Source organism: Rhipicephalus microplus, chromosome 4 (assembly GCF_043290135.1).
Source record: "Rhipicephalus microplus isolate Deutch F79 chromosome 4, USDA_Rmic, whole genome shotgun sequence".
In the NCBI taxonomy this organism is placed as follows: Eukaryota; Metazoa; Arthropoda; class Arachnida; order Ixodida; family Ixodidae; genus Rhipicephalus; species Rhipicephalus microplus.
Genome location: NC_134703.1, coordinates 125,790,785 through 125,809,799, shown reverse-complemented (window position 1 = coordinate 125,809,799; position 19,015 = coordinate 125,790,785). Strand labels below are relative to the sequence as shown.

Below are 19,015 nucleotides of genomic sequence, written 5' to 3'. Positions count from 1 at the left end.
GATTACTCCCCCCCCACCATAGACATTAATCTCGCAATCACACAGTGATGAAAAGATGTATAGGAAGATAGCAAGAAATGCAAACAGTGCAAAATCTGCATTCTCCATTCTCTTGCAACCGTCTTTGAGCAGTTGTAGCCTGGATGGTAATAAAAAGCCAATCGACTGATCCATGATACATTCGAGAACCATTCCAGCATCTTATTACCACTAAAGTATGGGCGTGATGAAAACAGTGCACTGCACCATTTGTGTTTTTTTCCATTCCTGCTTATGATGCAGTGAGAACACAATGTAGCAGTACTGTAAGGGTGTGCCAATACATGTGTGTCATTACATGAACCAAATCAAATAGCGATGAAACAACAAAGGGACATTGAAATTATAGTGAGCAGACAAAAAAAAAGCCACAATTTTGTAAACTACACCAGCACCAACTAGAGCCTTATAGATATTTTATCTCCCTCATGAATGATATTTGATAACTGTAGTGTTAAATATAGCTGCAACAAATAGGATTCCTGATGGCACTTCATCAGCAGCTTTAAAATAAAACTCATATATGAATGTTAAACAATATTTATCAGTTTATATCACCATGAATGTCATTATGAGGATAGCGAATTGATTACTCTGTTGCTTTGGCAAAAGCGAAGTTTTGAGCAAGAACGCTTTCACCCAGTGATCAGTATAGTGCGAAAAGTCCTATAAAACATAGAGCTGCATGCATCTTGATTCGAAGATTAAAGCAAAACACATTTTGCCACACTGTTCCTGCGTTTCGTCCCTTTGAGGTTTCTTTCACGGGTGCTTATTATTTTAGAACTATTTGGCATTTCTAATGTGCACTATTTGATTATAGTACCAAATCAAAAAGGATGCCATTTGACTCACTATTCAGAATTTCAGAATACTCACACACCCTTAGCAGTACAGTCAGCAGAGTAAGAGACAATTTTGCGGAAAAAAAAACTGTTTTGCAAAAACACAATGTAATGCAAATGATCATTCGATATAGCAAAGTAAACATGAAATGTTCGTGGGCTCTTCTCGTGCAGAGCACGATCAAATGAGGAGCTTTCACGGCTGGCTTATTCACACCTTCTAATGAGTCACATAACGGTTGACAAGATGGGAAGAGCGAAGGTGAGAAGCAAGTACTCTTGCGTATGCTCTAATTCACTTCACTGCTCTTTCATTGAAAGTTCACATGGCATTCGTATTTTGAATCAAGGGCTTTTGACAGGGCATAACGATTTTTTCTGTGCTTTTCGTTTTAGAGCAGATTGCACTGAATCTTGTCTGCAATTAGTGGATTTCTTTTTACCTGTTGGCCACTGAATGGCTATTGTATGTGCAACTGAGTTTCTTTCGGAAAAAAATAATGTTTCTATTTTTTGTATACTTTTGCATAACCACATGAAAAATATTAAAAGTTTTCTATCAACTACATCCTCGCAGCATCTACGGCCATCTACCTGACTGCGCATTCATACACAACATGCATTGGTGGCAGAAATGCTGCACATATTTGTTAAATCACTGCATTACAGACTGTCGCTTTTTTTTGCAGTAAAATGGTAAAACGTTTTTTTTTTCTTCGCAATGTTACGTTAATCCAGCGCCTAAACAGTCACTTATTCTGGTAGCTGGTATTTGTTAGTAACACAGAAATTAGCGCACATTTTATTTCTCGTCATATTTTGCACACCAGCGAACCCAACAAGCAAACGAAATCTTCGGGTCGTCACTCGAGTGGCCGTCACTCGTCGCTAAGTCAATACCTCACCAGGAAATAATACAGACGAGCAAGTCGAAAATAAGCGACTGAGGACACTGACCACAACGGCGAGTGCTTGACCACGCAGCATACCTGTCGAGCAAGTATCCGCGCTGCGACGTGTCACTGAAGATTTCGGCTTTGAATTGCACTCCCTGCGAGCTCTGATTACGACCCGAAGCAGCGGACAAGCTAGCTTGAATTTCACCACTGTCACGATTCGATTTTTTCTTCTTTCTTTTGATTCTTTTACCGGTGGTCAGTGTGTCCATTTACGGGGTATCGCATCGCGCGCGTTCCGCAATCGGCGCAGCCCAGCCCCACGAAACAACCGCTACAGAGACAAAACGAGGACGCTGAAGTCTGTTAGGCGGGTACCCGGATGTCAACAAAAGTTCGCTGCTTCTTTGGCTTATCTATAGAAACCGCCACCGCAGATCCGCTTTTCAGGTTCAGGTACGGCTCCGACAAGCCAACAAAAGCTGTTCGAGGACGTTGCTCTATGAGGAAAGCACCGCGGTAGCGGTGACATTCATGTTGCGAGCTTTTGCTCACTTCGGACGTGACACCACTTCTCGACACACCACACTGACAGAACGATTAAGCGAAGCAATCGACATACCGTTCGCGCTGATAAGTAGCGCGTGTAAATGTTTTTCAGGCGCCGTTTACGAGAGGGTGGTCAGTGGTTGTTAGCACGGGTGATCGGCCATTCTTACCTTGAACCTCGACCACAAGATCCCCATTTTGCGCTCTCCTGTCTTGCGGACCCTTTGGAGAAGCTTCAAATTTGGAGTAACATCGGTGAGCTTCACAGGATTTTGTCTTCGAAGAGTCGCTATAGCCTCATGGACGTTAATCGTTTCGAATACATTTCTGCCGAGGATTTTGCGGCGGAAGCACACGCTGACGAAAACGGAAATGACAGTGTCTCGTGAGACACCCGCTGCTGCCACCTACAAAAACAAAATGGAAACCGAAACTTACAACTCTCACAGTGCTAAAGGGGTCCTGAAATAAAATATTTTCAAGTAATTGTAGAATGAATTAACTCGATGAGCTTGTTGGCTCACGAATTCAACGTCGCAAAATATTTAAGAATTCGTCCAGTGCGAGTGGAGTTACGAAAGTTTGTCGCATGGTGAAATCGCATTCTCTCGTCGCGACGAAAGCGTTGGAAGCTAAGCAGGGAGGAATGGCAGGGCCACATAAAAACGTCACGCACGCCTCGCGACCTTGAGCACTTTTTTTTTCTTCGAATGCACGACTTTCTCTGCGAGATATGCGTGCACGCGTGCGCAAGTAGTGGCCTCCCGTGACGATCGCTGAATGAGCGAGCATGCCATGTTCAAATCAGCCAATGGCTGGTAGATGGGCTTGTTACGTATGGTTTTTGGGCATAATTTGTGATTTGTCGAGAGAAGAAAAGGCAATTTTTCGCTGACTGTGTTGATTTATTGTGAATCCCAGGCCGCTCTAGTATTTGGCTCGCGTGTTGCCGGGAGCTTCAACTACCGATCGGCAGCATTTTCTGACCATACTCGAGAAGTGTTGCAAGGCCCCTTAAAGGCACACTAAAGTAGATGTTGATTGTTGAAATAGCGGTACAGAAACCTTGTAGTGTTACTTTTGTGGCAAGAAAGGGCTCATTTTGAAATAAAACCACGTTTTATTGTGATAATATACAGTAGTGCAGACAAAGAACATGAGAAGACAAGAGAAGGTACATTCAAGACAACACAGCGCCAACTTTCAACAACAGTTTATAGCTCGCAGATCCAGCTAGAATATGTACTCCACAACGTCATACGTCACATCTGCATAGCTCTCACAACCATAAATTTTAACCTACGCACACTGTATAACACGCACTTTTTTTCCTAGTGTGTAACCACAAAAAGTTTATCGCGAATAGATGTAGTCGAGTTCCTTATTTGTCGAAATCACTGATGGACTGCTCACAGAAGTGTCACCAAGCACTGAAATTCTGCCAGCTTCCATTAGCCGCCATGTCGCACCTACTTCTACTTATATGATGACTCTTTTTTTTTTAATATAGGTGAGCACTTACATCTATGACAATGAAGGGAGAGAAAATCGTCAGAAACCACACTATTTACTTTGGTATTGTGCTCGCGCAAGTGATCATTTATGCATCTACCGGTCTGCCCGATATCTTATCAACCATGCCCTTTGTCTGCGCTACCATATATTATCATGCTATCATACCAACAAGCCCAAATCACCATCCTCATCCACGTTTTAGTGGTCGGCATCGGATTAGCGCACTTCAAATTACCCACCTCAAGAAGCGGGCCGACGAACGTCACTGTACTAAATGTGTGCTAGAAGTGTGCAGCCGTTGACACTTGTAGCAGCAGTACGAAAGCAGCGGTGTCACAGCAGCAACAATAACCATTCATCGATTTCTTGCCATCAAGTTCGACATGGCAGACGTGTTTTCACTGAATTGGGCCCCACTGACGGCACGACCTCTCCAATTTAACCAGGCGAAAAGTAAATTTGAACCACTCGCGCCATTCGCGCCATAGTAACGTCCGGCGATTTTTTTTTTTTTTTCGTGAATAAAACAGAAATGAACAGGCAGCATTTTATCACGTGTCTTGATGCACGGAAGGTTCTTTATTTAGAGCAGCTAGATCGATTACTAGTAATTAATTGTAGGTGGTTCGTCTGACCTCATTAGAATCATTTTGAGAATGACCTACTGCGGCGCATGTGTTCTTGTGCATTTACCTTAATTTCTAGGTAATTAGGGCACTGCTGTTAATAATATTGTCGCTTTCGATGTCATACACTGAGTTTTCACTCTGACGTAAATTGTTATTTGACATTAGTTCCCCTTTAAGTTAGCTAAATATTTTTGAAGACTTGTTTAAACTGGGTGAACAAGACAACACGCTAGAAACATAGAACACGCACACAGGAAGCGCATACTAAAGGCAACTATTAAGTATACGTTGATTGTTGAAGTAGTGGTCCAGAAACCTCGTAGTATTACTTTTGTGCCAAGGAAGGGCTTATTTTGAAATGTACCACGTCTTAGTAATCCGCATTGGGTTAGCGCACTTCAAATTACCCGCCTCAAGAAGCGGACCGTCTTACTATGGTGCTTAGTCTCTAGAATATCCATAGTCTAACGCATAGACTTTATGGTGTAACGCATTGTGTAACGCACAGAGGAAGGAAAGTTTTTTCCTTCCTCCATGGTGTAACGTCAGTGTTGCTGTGGCTGTGCACAAGGTTGTCTGTCTTTACTATGCAGCCGCCGACACAAGTAGCAGCAGAAAGAAAGCAGCGGAGCCACAGCCAACGTCTAGAAACGTTGGCCACAGCAGCAACAGGCTGAAGCGGCCATTCCACAACTTCCTGTCATGCCCTCCGAGATGGCAGACGTGCTTGGTTCCATTGGACCCCGCTAGATGGCACGACCTGTTCAGTTGTGAAGGGCAAATAACATGGGAGGTAGGAAGGCTACAGTCGACGATAGATTATGCACTGATGTCACATAGGATGTAAGATAGGCTCAGGGGTGAATGTGGCTCCATAGATGAATGTGGCTCCAGAAGTCTGGGTAGTGATCAAAAACGTATCAAGCTAAGTTTTGGAAGAGCAGTGAAAGTGGGAAGGAGACAAGATGAGCAACTACAGGAAAATTTTTATTCAGAAAGGCAAATAGAAATAGCTACTAAACAAATTGAGAAAGTAATCACTGAGAATAATAATACAGTGTGGACATACACGAATCTAATTAGACTTGTTTGAGCTAGAGCTTGCTAAGGCACGTGACAAGTCACCCCGGAAAAGAAGACACAAACCCAAGAGTTGGTGGGATGAGAAAGTCAAGAGAGCCATAGCAAAACGTCAGGAAGCCTCTAGGGAACGCACACATGCTAAGCAGCGGGGTGAACCAACAGATGATGATGAAAGAAAATGGGACATCTTTCCAAGCTGTAGAAGGGAAGCATCCCTTCTGATCAATGAAAAGATTAGAAGAAAGGGGGCTGAGTGGCTGGCAAAAGTACATAAAAAATAGAAAGGCAGCTGCGAAATATTGGAACCATCCAAACTCCCTAAGAAATGAGACGAGCCTAGAGCAGAGCTTTCTAACTACAGCTCAAGGTGCTAGGCTAGAAGGGGACGAAGCTATTGAATATTGTTACGAATAACTATAGCACCTGGTACTGTATAAAGTCTTTATTTAGGGCGAACTTGTGCCCGTAAACTCAAAACTAAAAACGGTCAGCCAAAAATGTCTCTTGCTCGCTGACTACAACTTCGTCGGTCTCTTCCTCTGCCCCTCGATTCTTGTGCCGGTCCCGTGGCGTAGCATCGTGGCGCGTGCAGGACGGCGTTGCATGGCGCGGCTTTCTTGCTACTTGCTTGGCGGCTTTTACGAACGCGAATTGTGGCACGCGTCTTCTGCGATGGTAGAGCTGTGGCATTAGTCCCCCTCCTAGCACGCATCGCCCCGATGCGTAGAGCCGGCTGACAGTTTCTAAACAATAGGACTTGTCCTTGTGTTAGACGACGTGAGTCAGTTCACTTGTTCAGTTCCTGTCGTAGTACGGTTTCATCCGTACTACATGTACAACTTCCGGGAGATTCCTGCGCCGTGTTGTGCATACTTGACCTTCAGGGATCACTTCGTAGTTTAATGGGCCTAGCTGACGAGGAACCCTGTAAGGGCCAAAATAGCGCCGCATAAGCTTTTCTGATAGGCCACGTGCACGTGCAGGCGTCCAGACTCACACTTGGTCTCCAGAAGAGTACTGAACGTCCCTTCGTCTTAGATTGTAATGGTGCGCGTCGACGTCCTGCTGTTGAATGATGCGGTTCCGTGCTAGTTGTCGCGCCTCTTCTGCCCTTTCTACACATTCGCTTATGTCAGGGTCCTCTTCATTCGTGCTGTTGACAGGCAGCATCGCGTCTAATGTCGTTATTACTGTCCGACCATAAACAAGTTGAAATGGCGTGAAGTGGGTTGTCTCTTGTAGCGCGGTATTGTATGCAAATGTAGCATACGGTAATATGGTGTCCCAAGTCCGATGCTCGACGTCCACATACATCGCGATCATGTCAGCAAGCGTCCTGTTCAGCCCTTCAGTTAACCCGTTAGTTTGCGGATGGTATGCGGTATAGTTCTTATGTGGTCGGTATGCGTTAGTTTCATGACAGACTGTACTAGCCTGGCAGTGAACGCAGTTCCTTTGTCAGTTATAAGGACTTTAGGTGCGCCATGTCGCAGCACTATCTGGGTCACAAAAAACTGAGCCACTTCATTTGCCGTTCTTTTTGTGAGAGATGACGTCTCGGCATACCGGGTCATGCAGTCGGTGGCCACAACTATCCAGCGCTTCCCAAACGATGACATAGGAAATGGTCCTAGCAAATTCATTCTGACCTGCTCAAACGGGACTTTCGGTGGCTCTATCGGTTTCAAAAGACCTGCTGGTTTTAGGGGTGGTACTTTGCGTCTTTGGCATTCTCGACATGATCTTACGTAATGCTGTACTGAATCCATCAATTTTGGCCAGTAATATCTCTGGCGGATTCTTGCCAAAGTCCTACTAATGCCCAAGTGACCTGCCGATGGGTCATCATGACACGCTTCTAAAATTTCCGCTCGCAGGGATGATGGTATCAGCAGTAGGAACGTTTCACCGGTGTGTTGAAAGTTTCTCTTGTAGAGAAAATTGTTGCGGAGGACGTAGGAACGTAGTCCACGGACGAAAACTCGCGGTACTTCGACTTGCTGCCCCTCTAAGTATTGAATCAGCAGAAGTAATTCTGGGTCCATTCGCTGATCATGAGCCATCTCCGACACATTCACACCTCCAAGAAATGCGGAGTCTTGTTCATGCTCAGTAGACGAGGTCTGGACTGCAGCGCTCATGACAAGCAATCCGTGTCATTGTGCTTGTGGCCAGACTTGTAGACTACGGTGATGCCATATTGTAGAAGCAGGCTCCATCTAGCAAGTCTTCCGGAAAAATCTTTGAGGTTCGCAAGCCAGCACAATGAATGATGGTCACTGATGGCTCGGAATGGTCTACCGTATAAATATGGACGGAACTTACTGATGGCCCATATAACTGCGAGACATTCCTTTTTCGTAGCTGATTAATTATATTCAGCTTTCGATAGAGTGCGGCTTGCATAAGCAATAACTTTTTCTTCCCCGCTCTGCCATTGAACAAGAATAGCACCGAGGCCAACGTTGCTGGCGTCCGTATGAATGTCTGTTTTGGCATCTTCGTCAAAATGAGCGAGTATGCGAGGTGACTGCAAACGCCGTCGTAACTCAGAGAAGGCGTCTTCTTGCTCTTGGTGCCAGATGAATGGCACACCTTCCTTCGTAAGCCGTGTCAGTGGTTCCGCAATCTTAGAGACGTTTTCAGCGAAGCGCCTATAGTAGGCACAAAGCCCCAGGAAGCGTCGCATAGCTTTTTTGTCTCTTGGCCTTGGGAAATTTTCAACCGCAGTGATCTTATCCGTATCTGGGCGGAGACCGTGAGAACTGACAATGTGCCCGAGGAACCGAAGCTCCCGGAATCCAAAGTGGCACTTTTCGGGTTTGATCGTAAGTGCAGCCATACGAATAGCGTCCAGTACCGTTCTCAATCTCTGTACGTGCTGCTCGAACGTAGTGGAAAAAATTACTACGTCATCAAGATAGACAAGACATGACTTCCATTTGAGGCCGGAGAGCACAGTGTCCATGATCCTCTGGAAGGTAGCGGGAGCAGAACACAAACCAAATGGGAGTACTTTGAACTCGTAGAGTCCATTGGGTGTCACACACGCTGTCTTTTCACGATCTCGTTCGTCGACTTTATTTGCCAGTACCCGCTCTTTAGATCCAACGATGAAAAAAGTGAGCATTGCGCAGTTTATCCAACGTATCGTCGACTCGTGAGAGTGGGTACACGTCTCGCTTCGTGACTAGGTTGAGTTTTCTGTAATCAACACAGAACCGCATGGTGTTGTCCTTCTTATTCATCAGTACTACCGGCGATGCCCATGAGCTTTTGGAGGGCTGTATGACATCGTCGTCGAGCATCTCCTGTACTTGCTTCTTTATCGCCTCCCTTTCTTTCAGAGCTACTCGGTATGGATGCTGACATACTGGTCTAACATGCCCTTCGATTACAATGCGGTGCTTTGCTACAGGCGTACGTCCGACTCGATGAAGAGGAAAAACACTCTGCGAATTCCTTGATCAACTCCACAATCTGGTCTTTCTGCAGAGATGAAAGCTCTCGGTCAATATCTATTTTCTCGAGGACACTGTCCACTGTTGAGGGCGTTGTGGTACTTTTTCTATGGTGCAAACATCTGAGACTTGTACGTAGTCATGAAGTGATGCTATGGCTGCTCCCTTCGCCACATGCTGTACCTCGTTGGTAAAGTTAGTCAATAGCATATCAGTATATCCGTTCCGCAGGTTCACTAGACCTCTCGCCACGCGTATCCCCTTTGTGAGTAGCAGTTTGATATTTCCATCAGCTAGTCCGACATATTCACGAAAAACGTCGCTTTTCACAGAAACTGTCACGCTGCTACGTGGCGGCACTGTCACACCTTCATCCACAATACGAAGAGACGAAACAATTGGTTGCTCCGCATGACACACGGCAACAGCGTTCTCTGTAGAGAAAAAAACTTCGGATTTCTGCAAGTCGATGGTGGCACTGTTTGCTTGCAGGAAGTCCATGCCCAGAATTGCCTCACGGGAACATTCGGGGAGAACAATAAAACTGCAGACGTACACATGGCCTTTTATTCCCACTCTCGCTGTGCACGATCCTACGGGGCTGACTAAATGCCCTCCGGCGGTGCGTATCTGCGGTCCGGTGCAATGAGTGAGCGCTTTCTTCAGCTTCTTTGCGAGCATGTTACTTATTACTGAGTAGTCTGCACCTGTGTCTATTAACGCTATGGTTTCGACGTCGTCGATTCTGACTTGTAGCTCGGATGTCACGTCACCATTACTGCGCTTGCCCGTCATTGTGTCAGTGTCGTCGTATGATCCGGTTAGCGATGGAGGGTTTTCAGTTGTCCGAAAATCAGCGGCCCTGCCTCCACAGGTCGCTGGTTCTAGTTTTCCCGTCGCGGGCTTGGTGAACGACGCCTCGGGAAAGTAGATGATGGGTGTGGACTCGGTGACCTATTGCGCATTGGTGCAATCGACCGCGATTCATGTCGCTGAGTGTTTGGATAGGTATAGCGCGAAGATAAATATTCTTCGATTTCGTAAGGGCGCTCACCGTTACGAGGGCAGGGTGCATTCACTGGGAAGCCACGTAGCCCGACCCGACGGTAGTGGCATGTCCGATAAAGATGACCTGCCTCCCCGCAGTTGTAGCAGAGGGGCCGCCGGTCTGCGCCATACATCACTTTTGCGAGGTCTCGCTTCTGGCATCGGCGGTGGCGTACTGCGAGGAAAGGTCGGTGGCATAACGGGAGCTTGTGCAAAGCTCAAGCGTCTCATGTCTTGCCGTACGACTTGCGCGTACGACAGCTGTGGCTGAGGTTCCGGTTGCGTGTGGTGTGGCACCTGAGGCTGCGGTTAAATAATTGCTTGCCGCACTTCTTCACGTACAAGGTCCGCGATTGAGGGCATCGCTGGAGGACTTTGGGGGAGTTGCAGTTTCTGGAGCTCCTCCTTAACAATAGCCCTCACCATTTCCCGGAGGACGTCAACGTTGGTGGGGAGGGTTGTTGACTCCGCCTTGACTGAATAGACGCTGAAGTCTCTGTTGTACAGTCGCGCACGTTGTTGTAGTGTCCTTTCCATGGTCGTTGCCTCGGACCGGAACTCCGCCACAGTTCGCGGTGGATTACGCACCAGGCCTGCGAAAATTTCTTCTTTTACTCCGCGCATTAGGTGCCGCAACTTCTTCTCCTCGGCCATGTTTTGGTCGGCTCGGCGGAAGAGCCGCGACATGTCTTCTATGTAAATGGCCACGCTCTCGTTATTCCGTTCGTTCCTCACCTAAAGAGCAGCCTCTGCCTTCTCTTTGCGGTCCGTGTTCGGATAGGTTGTGATTAGCTCTCGTCGGAAGTCGTCCCACGACAGCAAGGACGCTTCGTGGTTCTCAAACCACGTACGAGCCGAATCTTGCAGGGCGATGTAAACGTAACGACGTTTTCGTGCTTCGTCCCAACCATTCAAACGTGCAACGCGCTCGAGGCCTTCAAGCCAGTCCTCGGCGTCTTCAAATGTCTCACCGTGAAAGACCTCTGGTGTACGTGGCGAATCCACAATGAGGTGAGATGGAGATGGCATCGACTGGGTGGCCATCGCAGTGACGCTTGTGCTTGAGGTCTCGATAGGTCTTGATGGGTCAATTAGGGGGCCAAACTCGGGCTGCTCACCACGTAGTCGGCGACTCGTGCGTTGGTGCACAGGTGCCAATTCTGCTGACTCCAATCTTCTGGGATCTGGGCTTCTCTCCCTTGCCTGTGGTGGGCTTGGAATCACACCCAGCACATCCACCAGATTGTTACGAATAAATATAGCACCTATAGTACTATATAAACTCTTTATTTAGGGCGAACTTGTGCCCGTAAACTAAAAACTAAAAACGGTCAGCCAAAAGTGTCTCTTGCTCGCTCACTATAACTTCGTCGGTCTCTTCCTCTGCCCCTCGAGTCTCGTGCCGGTCCCGTGGCGTAGCATCGTGCGGCACGTGCAGGACGGCGTTCCATGGCGCGGCTTTCTTGCTACTTGCTTGGCGGCTTTTACGAACGCGAATTGTGGCACGCGTCTTCTGCGATGGTCGAGCTGCGGCAATATATAACAACAAGGGTGACAGAAAAATTTTAACAAAAAAAGTGTCTTATGCACCACAATAGACAAGGATGAATCAAGTGCCGCAATGGCTCCATTTTCACAACGGAGTGGGAAAGCGCTGAGATGAGGGTTCCTAATGTACATCAACAGGCCCAGATGGCATTCCAATTATGCTGATAAAGACATTGAGTCCGAAGTGTAAGCAGAGTTTGAGAGAGGATGTGAGAAAAATAATCGATAATGAAGTTCCCAATGGATGGAAACTTAACAGGATAAGCATGATCTATAAAGGAAAGGAGGACAAAGCTGACATAAACAACTATATACCGTCCTACAACAGTGACATCAGTGGTCTACAGGCTGGCGATGCAGATGAGGGGGTTCTTGTGGAACTGCAGAATGGGTTTCGGAAACATGGGAGGTTGGAAGACAATCAGTTCTCACTGACGCAGTGCATCGAAATAGCAGAAAAGGAAAACAGGCCCCTGTGGCTAGCATTTTTGGATATCAAGGGAGCGTACGATAGCTTGGTTCAAGAGGACTTGTGGGTAATACTGGACAAACTAGGTGTGGAAGATGTAGTCACTAATCTTTTGAAGGATATCTATAAAAGTAACAATTAAGGTAGTTATAAAGTGGGAAAACCAGGTATCCAAGCCCGCAGAGGTAAAACGGGGGCTTAGGCAGGGGTGTCCTCTGTCACCATTGTTATTCATGATGTACCTGTAAGGATTAGAGGCCAAATTAGAGGGAAGTGGACTTGGCTTCAACCTCTCTTTCGTAAACAAGAAAAACTCATTGGACAGGCACTACCAGCATTAATGTACGCAGATAATATAGTGCTAATGGCCGACAACAAGGAAGATTTGCAAAGATTGATGGACATCTGCGGTAATGAGAGAGATAGGTTAGATTTCAGGTTCAGTAAGAAAAAATCAGCAGTCATGATTTTTCATGATAATGTAGGTAGTGACCTTAGGATACAGGAGGTCATGCTAAAGATAACAGACAAATAGAAATACCTGGGCGTATGGATAAGCAATGGGACCGAGTACCTAAGGGAACACTAAATATACATAACGACTAAAGGTAACAGGAATGCAGCAGTGATGAAAATTAGGGCACTGTGGAATTACAATAGGTATGATGTTGTGAGAGGAATATGGAAAAAGGTCATGGTTCCTGGTCTGGCGTTCGGCAATGCGGTCTTGCGCATGAGATCAGAAGTTCAAGCAAGATTAGAAGTTAAGCAACGTGGAATAGGTAGGCTTGCTTTAGGAGCTCACGGGAATACACCAAACCAGGGAGTACAAGGTGGTACGGGATGGACATCATTTGAGGGCAGGGAAGCCAGCAGCGAAATAAAATTTCAGGAACGTTTGAGAGAAATGGGGGAGAAGCGTTGGGCTAGGAAAGTTTTCAGTTACTTGTACATGAAGAATGTCGATACAAAATGAAGGAAGCGAACCAGAAAATTGACGGGTAAATAATTAGAAAACAGCAGGGGGGGGGGCAAACTAAAAAGACTGTCGGTTAAGAAGATGAAGGAAACGGAGACTGACATGTGGAAAATCGGTATGATTAAGAAGTCCGCACTAGTGATCTATCGAACTTTTAAGCAGGAAATTGTCAAGGAAAGGATCTATGATAATACTCGGGCACGTTCTCTACTGTTTGGGGCCAGGACGGGAGTATTGCGAACCAAGACATATCGGGCCGAATACGAAGGAGTAGACACGGTATGCAGTGCGTGTGGAGAGGAAAAAAAACTGCGGAACACTTGATAATGTTCTGTAAAGGGCTTCATCCTATAGTTCTGGATGGTTACGCAGAGTTTTTCAAAGCACTGGGGTTTAGGGACAGGGAGCACAAAATAGACTTTAAGTGGCTATAGTTAACTAGAAGGAGGTGATCTGATTGGTGGGTAATGTCAAGGCACGAGTGAAAATTAAACCCTTCACTGCAAAGTACCAGTCCTCAACTTCACTATTTAGGCGAAAAAAAAAGATAAATATAGTTGTTGGTTCACTAAATATTACGGCTAGGTGGCGCTAGCCGTCGCCCGATTAAAAGGGTACAGCCACATCAATCCATTCATCCATCCATCCAACCAGGCGAAAATTCAACTTTTGAACCACTCGCGCCATTGCCCCATAATAGCGTCAGACAGTTATTTTTGCCACGAATAGCAGAAACGAGTAAGTAGCATTTTATTGCGTCTATCGATGCGCGGAAGATTCTTTACTTAGGGTAGCTAGTTCGATTACAAGTGATTAACAGTAGGCCTCACGTCATCAGAATCATTCTGCGAATGTCCTACGTGTAGCGCGTGTGTTCTCGTGCATTTACCTTATTTTCTCGGTAAGTAGGGCACTGTTGTTGTAATATTATCGTTTCAGATACTCTGACGTACATTATTATTTGACTTTTAAAGGGACTGTATACCGTCCTTCATTGCTCTCATGTTTTCTGTCGCAATAAAAAGCATACCATGTGAAGTTTCTAACTTCGAAGTGGTTTTCTGGATAGTGCGTAGAAATATTTAAAACAGTTTTTTTTTCTGTCCGCGTTCTGTCTCCTTCAATTGGTGGGATGAATGCCCACAACATTGGTCGGTGCCGGTGGAAGTCGAAAACTGAAACCTCGTGTGCATTTTGCAAGCTTCATCAAGTTTTGTGGTCGTTTTAGGAAGGCACACACCCTTTTGTTGTTCTCATCACCGGCAGTGGACGCCGTGCTCACGCTACTCCGCAGTTTGCAGGCAGGCATGCAGGCATGCAGGCAAGCGATGGATGGATGAATGGATTGATGTGGCTGTACCCTTTTAATCGGGCGACGGCTAGCGCCACCTAGCCGTAACATTTAGTGAACCAACAACTATATTTATCTTGTTTTTTTCGCCTATATAGTGAAGTTGAGGACTGGTACTTTGCAGTGAAGGGTTTAATTTTCACTCGTGCCTTGACTTTAGCCACCAATCAGATCACCTCCTTCTAGTTAACTATACCCGCTTAAAATCCGTTTTGTCCTACCTGTCCCAAAACCCCAGTACTTTGAAAAACTCTGCGCAACCATCCTGAACTATAGGATGAAGCCCTTTACGGAACATCATCAAGTGTTCGGCAGTTTCCTCCTCCTCTCCACATGCACTGCATACCGTGTCTACCCCTTCGTATTTGGCCCGATATGTCTTGGTTCGCAATACTCCCGTCCTGGCCTCAAATAGTAGAGAACTACTCCGAGTATTGTCATAGATCCTTTCCTTGGCAATTTACTGCTTAAAAGTTCCAACACACTGCCACCAGCGCCACCGGGTGACTATTTGAACGCGTGAGGAGAAAAAAAAAGCACAAATTAGACTCTGGAGCAACTTAAAGCAGCCTCAAGGGCCTAAAATACAGAGTCAAGTTATTCGTGTTTGTTTTAAAGCAAACTAAATCTTTCTGCGAGAATTTCTTGTCCTACCAATAGACTGTCAAGATTGACCACATTCGCTGTTGGGTGTTGCTAATAGTCACTTTTTATCAACGTTCAACAACTTTGAATTTCTTTTTTTCTGGCGCGAAAGCATGCTCGTTGCCGCCGATGTGATGAGCGAACTTTTCATTTGCGCCACAATCAGAACATTTTTTTTTTCGAGTAGTAGACAGTCCCTTTAAACTGTGCAATGACAACACGTAAAGGAATAAGAACACGCACACACATAAAGTATGGTGTAGTGGGAAAAGGCAGTGTGCTACATCGTCCATGGCTCTTTTTGTGATGACAGCTTGCGGTATATATTCTAGGTCACTCTACCTGCGGTACCGAAGCACACATTCATCACCGTACTACTGTGTCGCCACCTGTCGGCGCACTCTGAAGTAACATATGAGAAGCTGAGATACAAAGCCTCCGAGATTGGTAGTTGTGGTTGCCGCGCTGGTCGTGTGTGTGCTGAGGAAACTCGTAGAATGGCCGTCGACTGAAGGAATTTGCGCAGTGCAGAAAGATTCGCTTGGCGCACTGCCCCATTCTAGAAGGCCACGGACGAAGCGCACTCTTGTTCGAGTAGTTGATTCACAGGTTTAGACTAGTGCGCGAAAAAAAACACGTAATATCACAGAAACACGCCTTTTTCGTCCTTCTCACGTACAATAACGATATAGAAAAGATGATTGGGAGAATGTAAATCACAGCATAGCCATTCATAATGTAGGAAAAAGATGTGAAAGGGAAGGTAAAGCCAAATCATAGCCATGTAAAGTTTATAGCATAACAACAGGGGGTGAGGAAAAGAGAAAAGTTAATGGAGAGTATGGCATGATATGGCGGAGGCGAGACTGGGATAAAGGCGAGCTGAACGCAGACACAAATCATAGGGCATGTTATGAACCCACACAAAAAGTTAATAAATAATTTATAGGCAATTTAGTAAACGGCTTTCTCTCTCAGGCACGCTCGTGATACTCAGCTCGGAGTGCGCGATGGGGACAGAAACCGACAGATGCGTGTAATTTCGCTGCCGCAGCAGGTGCCCCTGCACGGTTCGGAGAGCGCGGTGGCGCCAGGCACCGACAGCTAAGGGGGAATACGAGACCTACGAGGGGCTCCTGTTCCATTCCGCCACGAACTTGTAGTCGGATATCATCCGACATCCGCTTCTCGGCTGGGATACGGTGCGGCCACTGTGACGCCAACCTTGTCCCCGTGCTCGTCAGCAGCATCGAGTTGCTGGTCGTTGGGGCATCTGACGTGCACTGCTTCTTGCGAGCTCGTCTACAAACGTAGTAGTATGTAGTGTGCTACAGCGTACATTTGTATGTATACAATTTTATCCTGGTAGTGCGCCGAACTGATTGATGACTCACCAATTTGGCATGCTGACATTGCTTAAAACCATGCCCTGTACATCTATAGAACTTAGGTTGGAAAAGGCCTTCAGGCTCGTCAAAATTCTCCTCAATCGATCCAGTAAGGACATCTTTACGAAATGTGCTACTCACGCGAGATATTGAACCTTCTGGAAAAGAGCTCGTAAGAGAAGGTGATTACATCCACCTCCCTAACTCATGCCTCGGATCAATAAGTATTAAGGTGTTCATGAATGTTAGTGCTTTGAAACATGCGTGAATAGACGAGCTCGAACCCAGACCAATATAAGACTCACAGTGACGCTTAAGATGATAAGATAAGACCATCCGTCGCCAATAGACGGTGGAGTTAACTCAGACTCACTCAAGAAGTTCATCTCACGCTATGGCTCACTCGGACTCAAACTTACCACTATTATCCTCAACCAGACTCACTCACCAAAATAAAATAGTACACAATCGCACTCACTCGGACTCATGGCTTGGTCTGAGTTTCAGTGAGTCTAAGCGGTTAGTCAACTCACAACATTGTCGACCTCTTTCTAAACCTAAGTACATGGATGTTCTTCAGATTCCGTCCCCACCAAAATGCGGCCGCATCTGCTGGGAATCGAACCCATGTCCTCGAACGTAACAACGCGACGTGCAGAGTGGTAAGCTACCACTATGGTTCAGAATCAAGATACCATATCAGCAAGCTCACTTAGTCACCTGGAAGGGGCCCTGCAACACTTTTTCAAGTAACCATGGAATAGATCTACTACAGAAGATTATTACCTCAAGAATTCGCCACCACAATAGTTTCAGAATCTGTCCAGTAAGAGCGGAGTTACAAAGATTCGTCGCACACTGCAATTTTATTCTCTCATCTCTCGTCCCGACGAAAGCGCTGAAACTAAGCAGAGGGGGATGGAACGGTGCAAGAAAATACGACACGTGCGCTTCAGGACCATGAGTACTTTTTTTTCTTCGAATGCGCGGCTTTTCAATGCGATCATGCGCGCATGCATGTACAATTCGCGGCCTCCCGCAGCGACCGCAGTAATGCCCAAGCGCGCCATGCTAGCATCAGCCAATGGCTGATACTTGTCCTAAGAAGTAGTAATTTTTGAGCCTGTAGCGTCATTTCGAGAAAAGAAAAGGCGATTTTTAGCTGACTGAGGATTTATTGTATATTCCAGGCCGTGCGCGCCGCTGTAATAATTGGCACGCGTGTTCTTGGGAGTCTGGACAATCGATCGGCAACGTTGTCTGATCAAGCTCAAAAAGACTTTCAGAGAGTCCATTTCATAATTTGCCTGCACTACTTATGGTTCAGGAGATATGAGGGAGTTGAGAAACATGAGCAGGTGATGTTTTCGCGATCAAGTCAATTCATGGGCCTCAAGAGTATGTTTGCTAGATCAGAGTACTGGGTGTGTTTATTCACAAACATCGCCGAGTCTACACCACATTGACAAAACTGCGCAAGGGGGAGGGAGAGTGGGGGGGGGCAGGTGGGCCGCATGGTCTGTCGGGTTTTCAACAAGCATGGGGGGGGGGGGGGGAGAGATTTGCGTTGCAGAGATGCCTTGCGGCTGACGCATCCATTCGTAAGCAGTCGAGTCCTCTACTCGGCTCCTTACCTCCACCTGTGCAAGTTCGATGAGAATGCCCTTGAGGTGATTCTCAGGAAGATGGTCAAGCGTGCCCTCGATCTCCCAATAACCACGTCGAACCAGCGCCTGGCCTGGGGATGGTAAACACGTTCGCAGGGCTCCCGGAGGCACACTTGACTAATCAATACAGAAGACTTTTAAAGACTCTGTCGGGTCACCGCCTATTAGCCCGACTACACATCCACCATCCAAAAGAGACGGAGGAGCGCGTATGCATTCCAGAAGTCTGAACATACGCCCTGAACGTGCGCCCCCTTCCAGCCAACATGACACGTGACGACCACAGTGACAGGTGGCTTGCGCGGGTGGGGGCAATGGCCCGCCACTATAGGAACAAGCACGGCGTCTTTTACGTGGACGCCTCCGGCCCTTACCATAGGGGATGGTACACGGCTGCAGTCGTCCACCAAAATGTCGCGGTGAATGGCCTCACATTCAAAGCACAGGGCATAACATATGCGGAGAAAGTCGCCATCGTACTAGCTGCCGCAGACCTGGACTCGCGCACCATCATTACAGACTCGAGAGGGGACTGCAGTGATATTATACGCGGGTATGTCCCACTTCTGGCCTACCACATTTTACATAACAGTCATTATGTCGGGGTCCCCTCATTCCGAAGGATCATAAGGGCTCCAGCTCACATGGGCCTCGAAGGCAATGAAACGGCTGACGCAGCTGCCCGCGTGCTCACTCTCCGTGTAACGCCTTCAGGCCCTTCAGAAATGGATCTCGAATCTACTCCGGCCTAAACATTTCGAGAAATTACTGAATTCGACCGATTCAACCTTTGAATTTATCCTAATCCCTGTAAAAGCTTTACAAAGGTGGAGGAGCGTTTACTTCTCCGCCTTTACAGCAGGATACTGCTGTGTCTGGCAGTTTTTAAATATCTCGATCTTGC

At 46.6% G+C, this 19,015-nt stretch overlaps 1 protein-coding gene across 2 annotated transcripts in view; it reads right to left on the bottom strand.

The window, feature by feature from the left end:
* Lnpk (zinc-ribbon metal-binding protein lunapark) overlaps nucleotides 1–2,705 on the bottom strand; it is a 43,766-nt gene extending 41,061 nt beyond the window's left edge. Inside the window, exon 1 of one of the 2 annotated variants that reach the window (XM_037423416.2) lies at nucleotides 2,500–2,705. In XM_037423416.2, the coding sequence (XP_037279313.2) occupies nucleotides 2,500–2,526 (27 nt within the window). In that variant the 5' untranslated portion in view covers nucleotides 2,527–2,705. The remainder of the gene's footprint in view (nucleotides 1–2,499) is intronic. The other variant, XM_075893636.1, reaches the window with a different exon arrangement.
* Nucleotides 2,706–19,015: the final 16,310 nt, after the last annotated feature.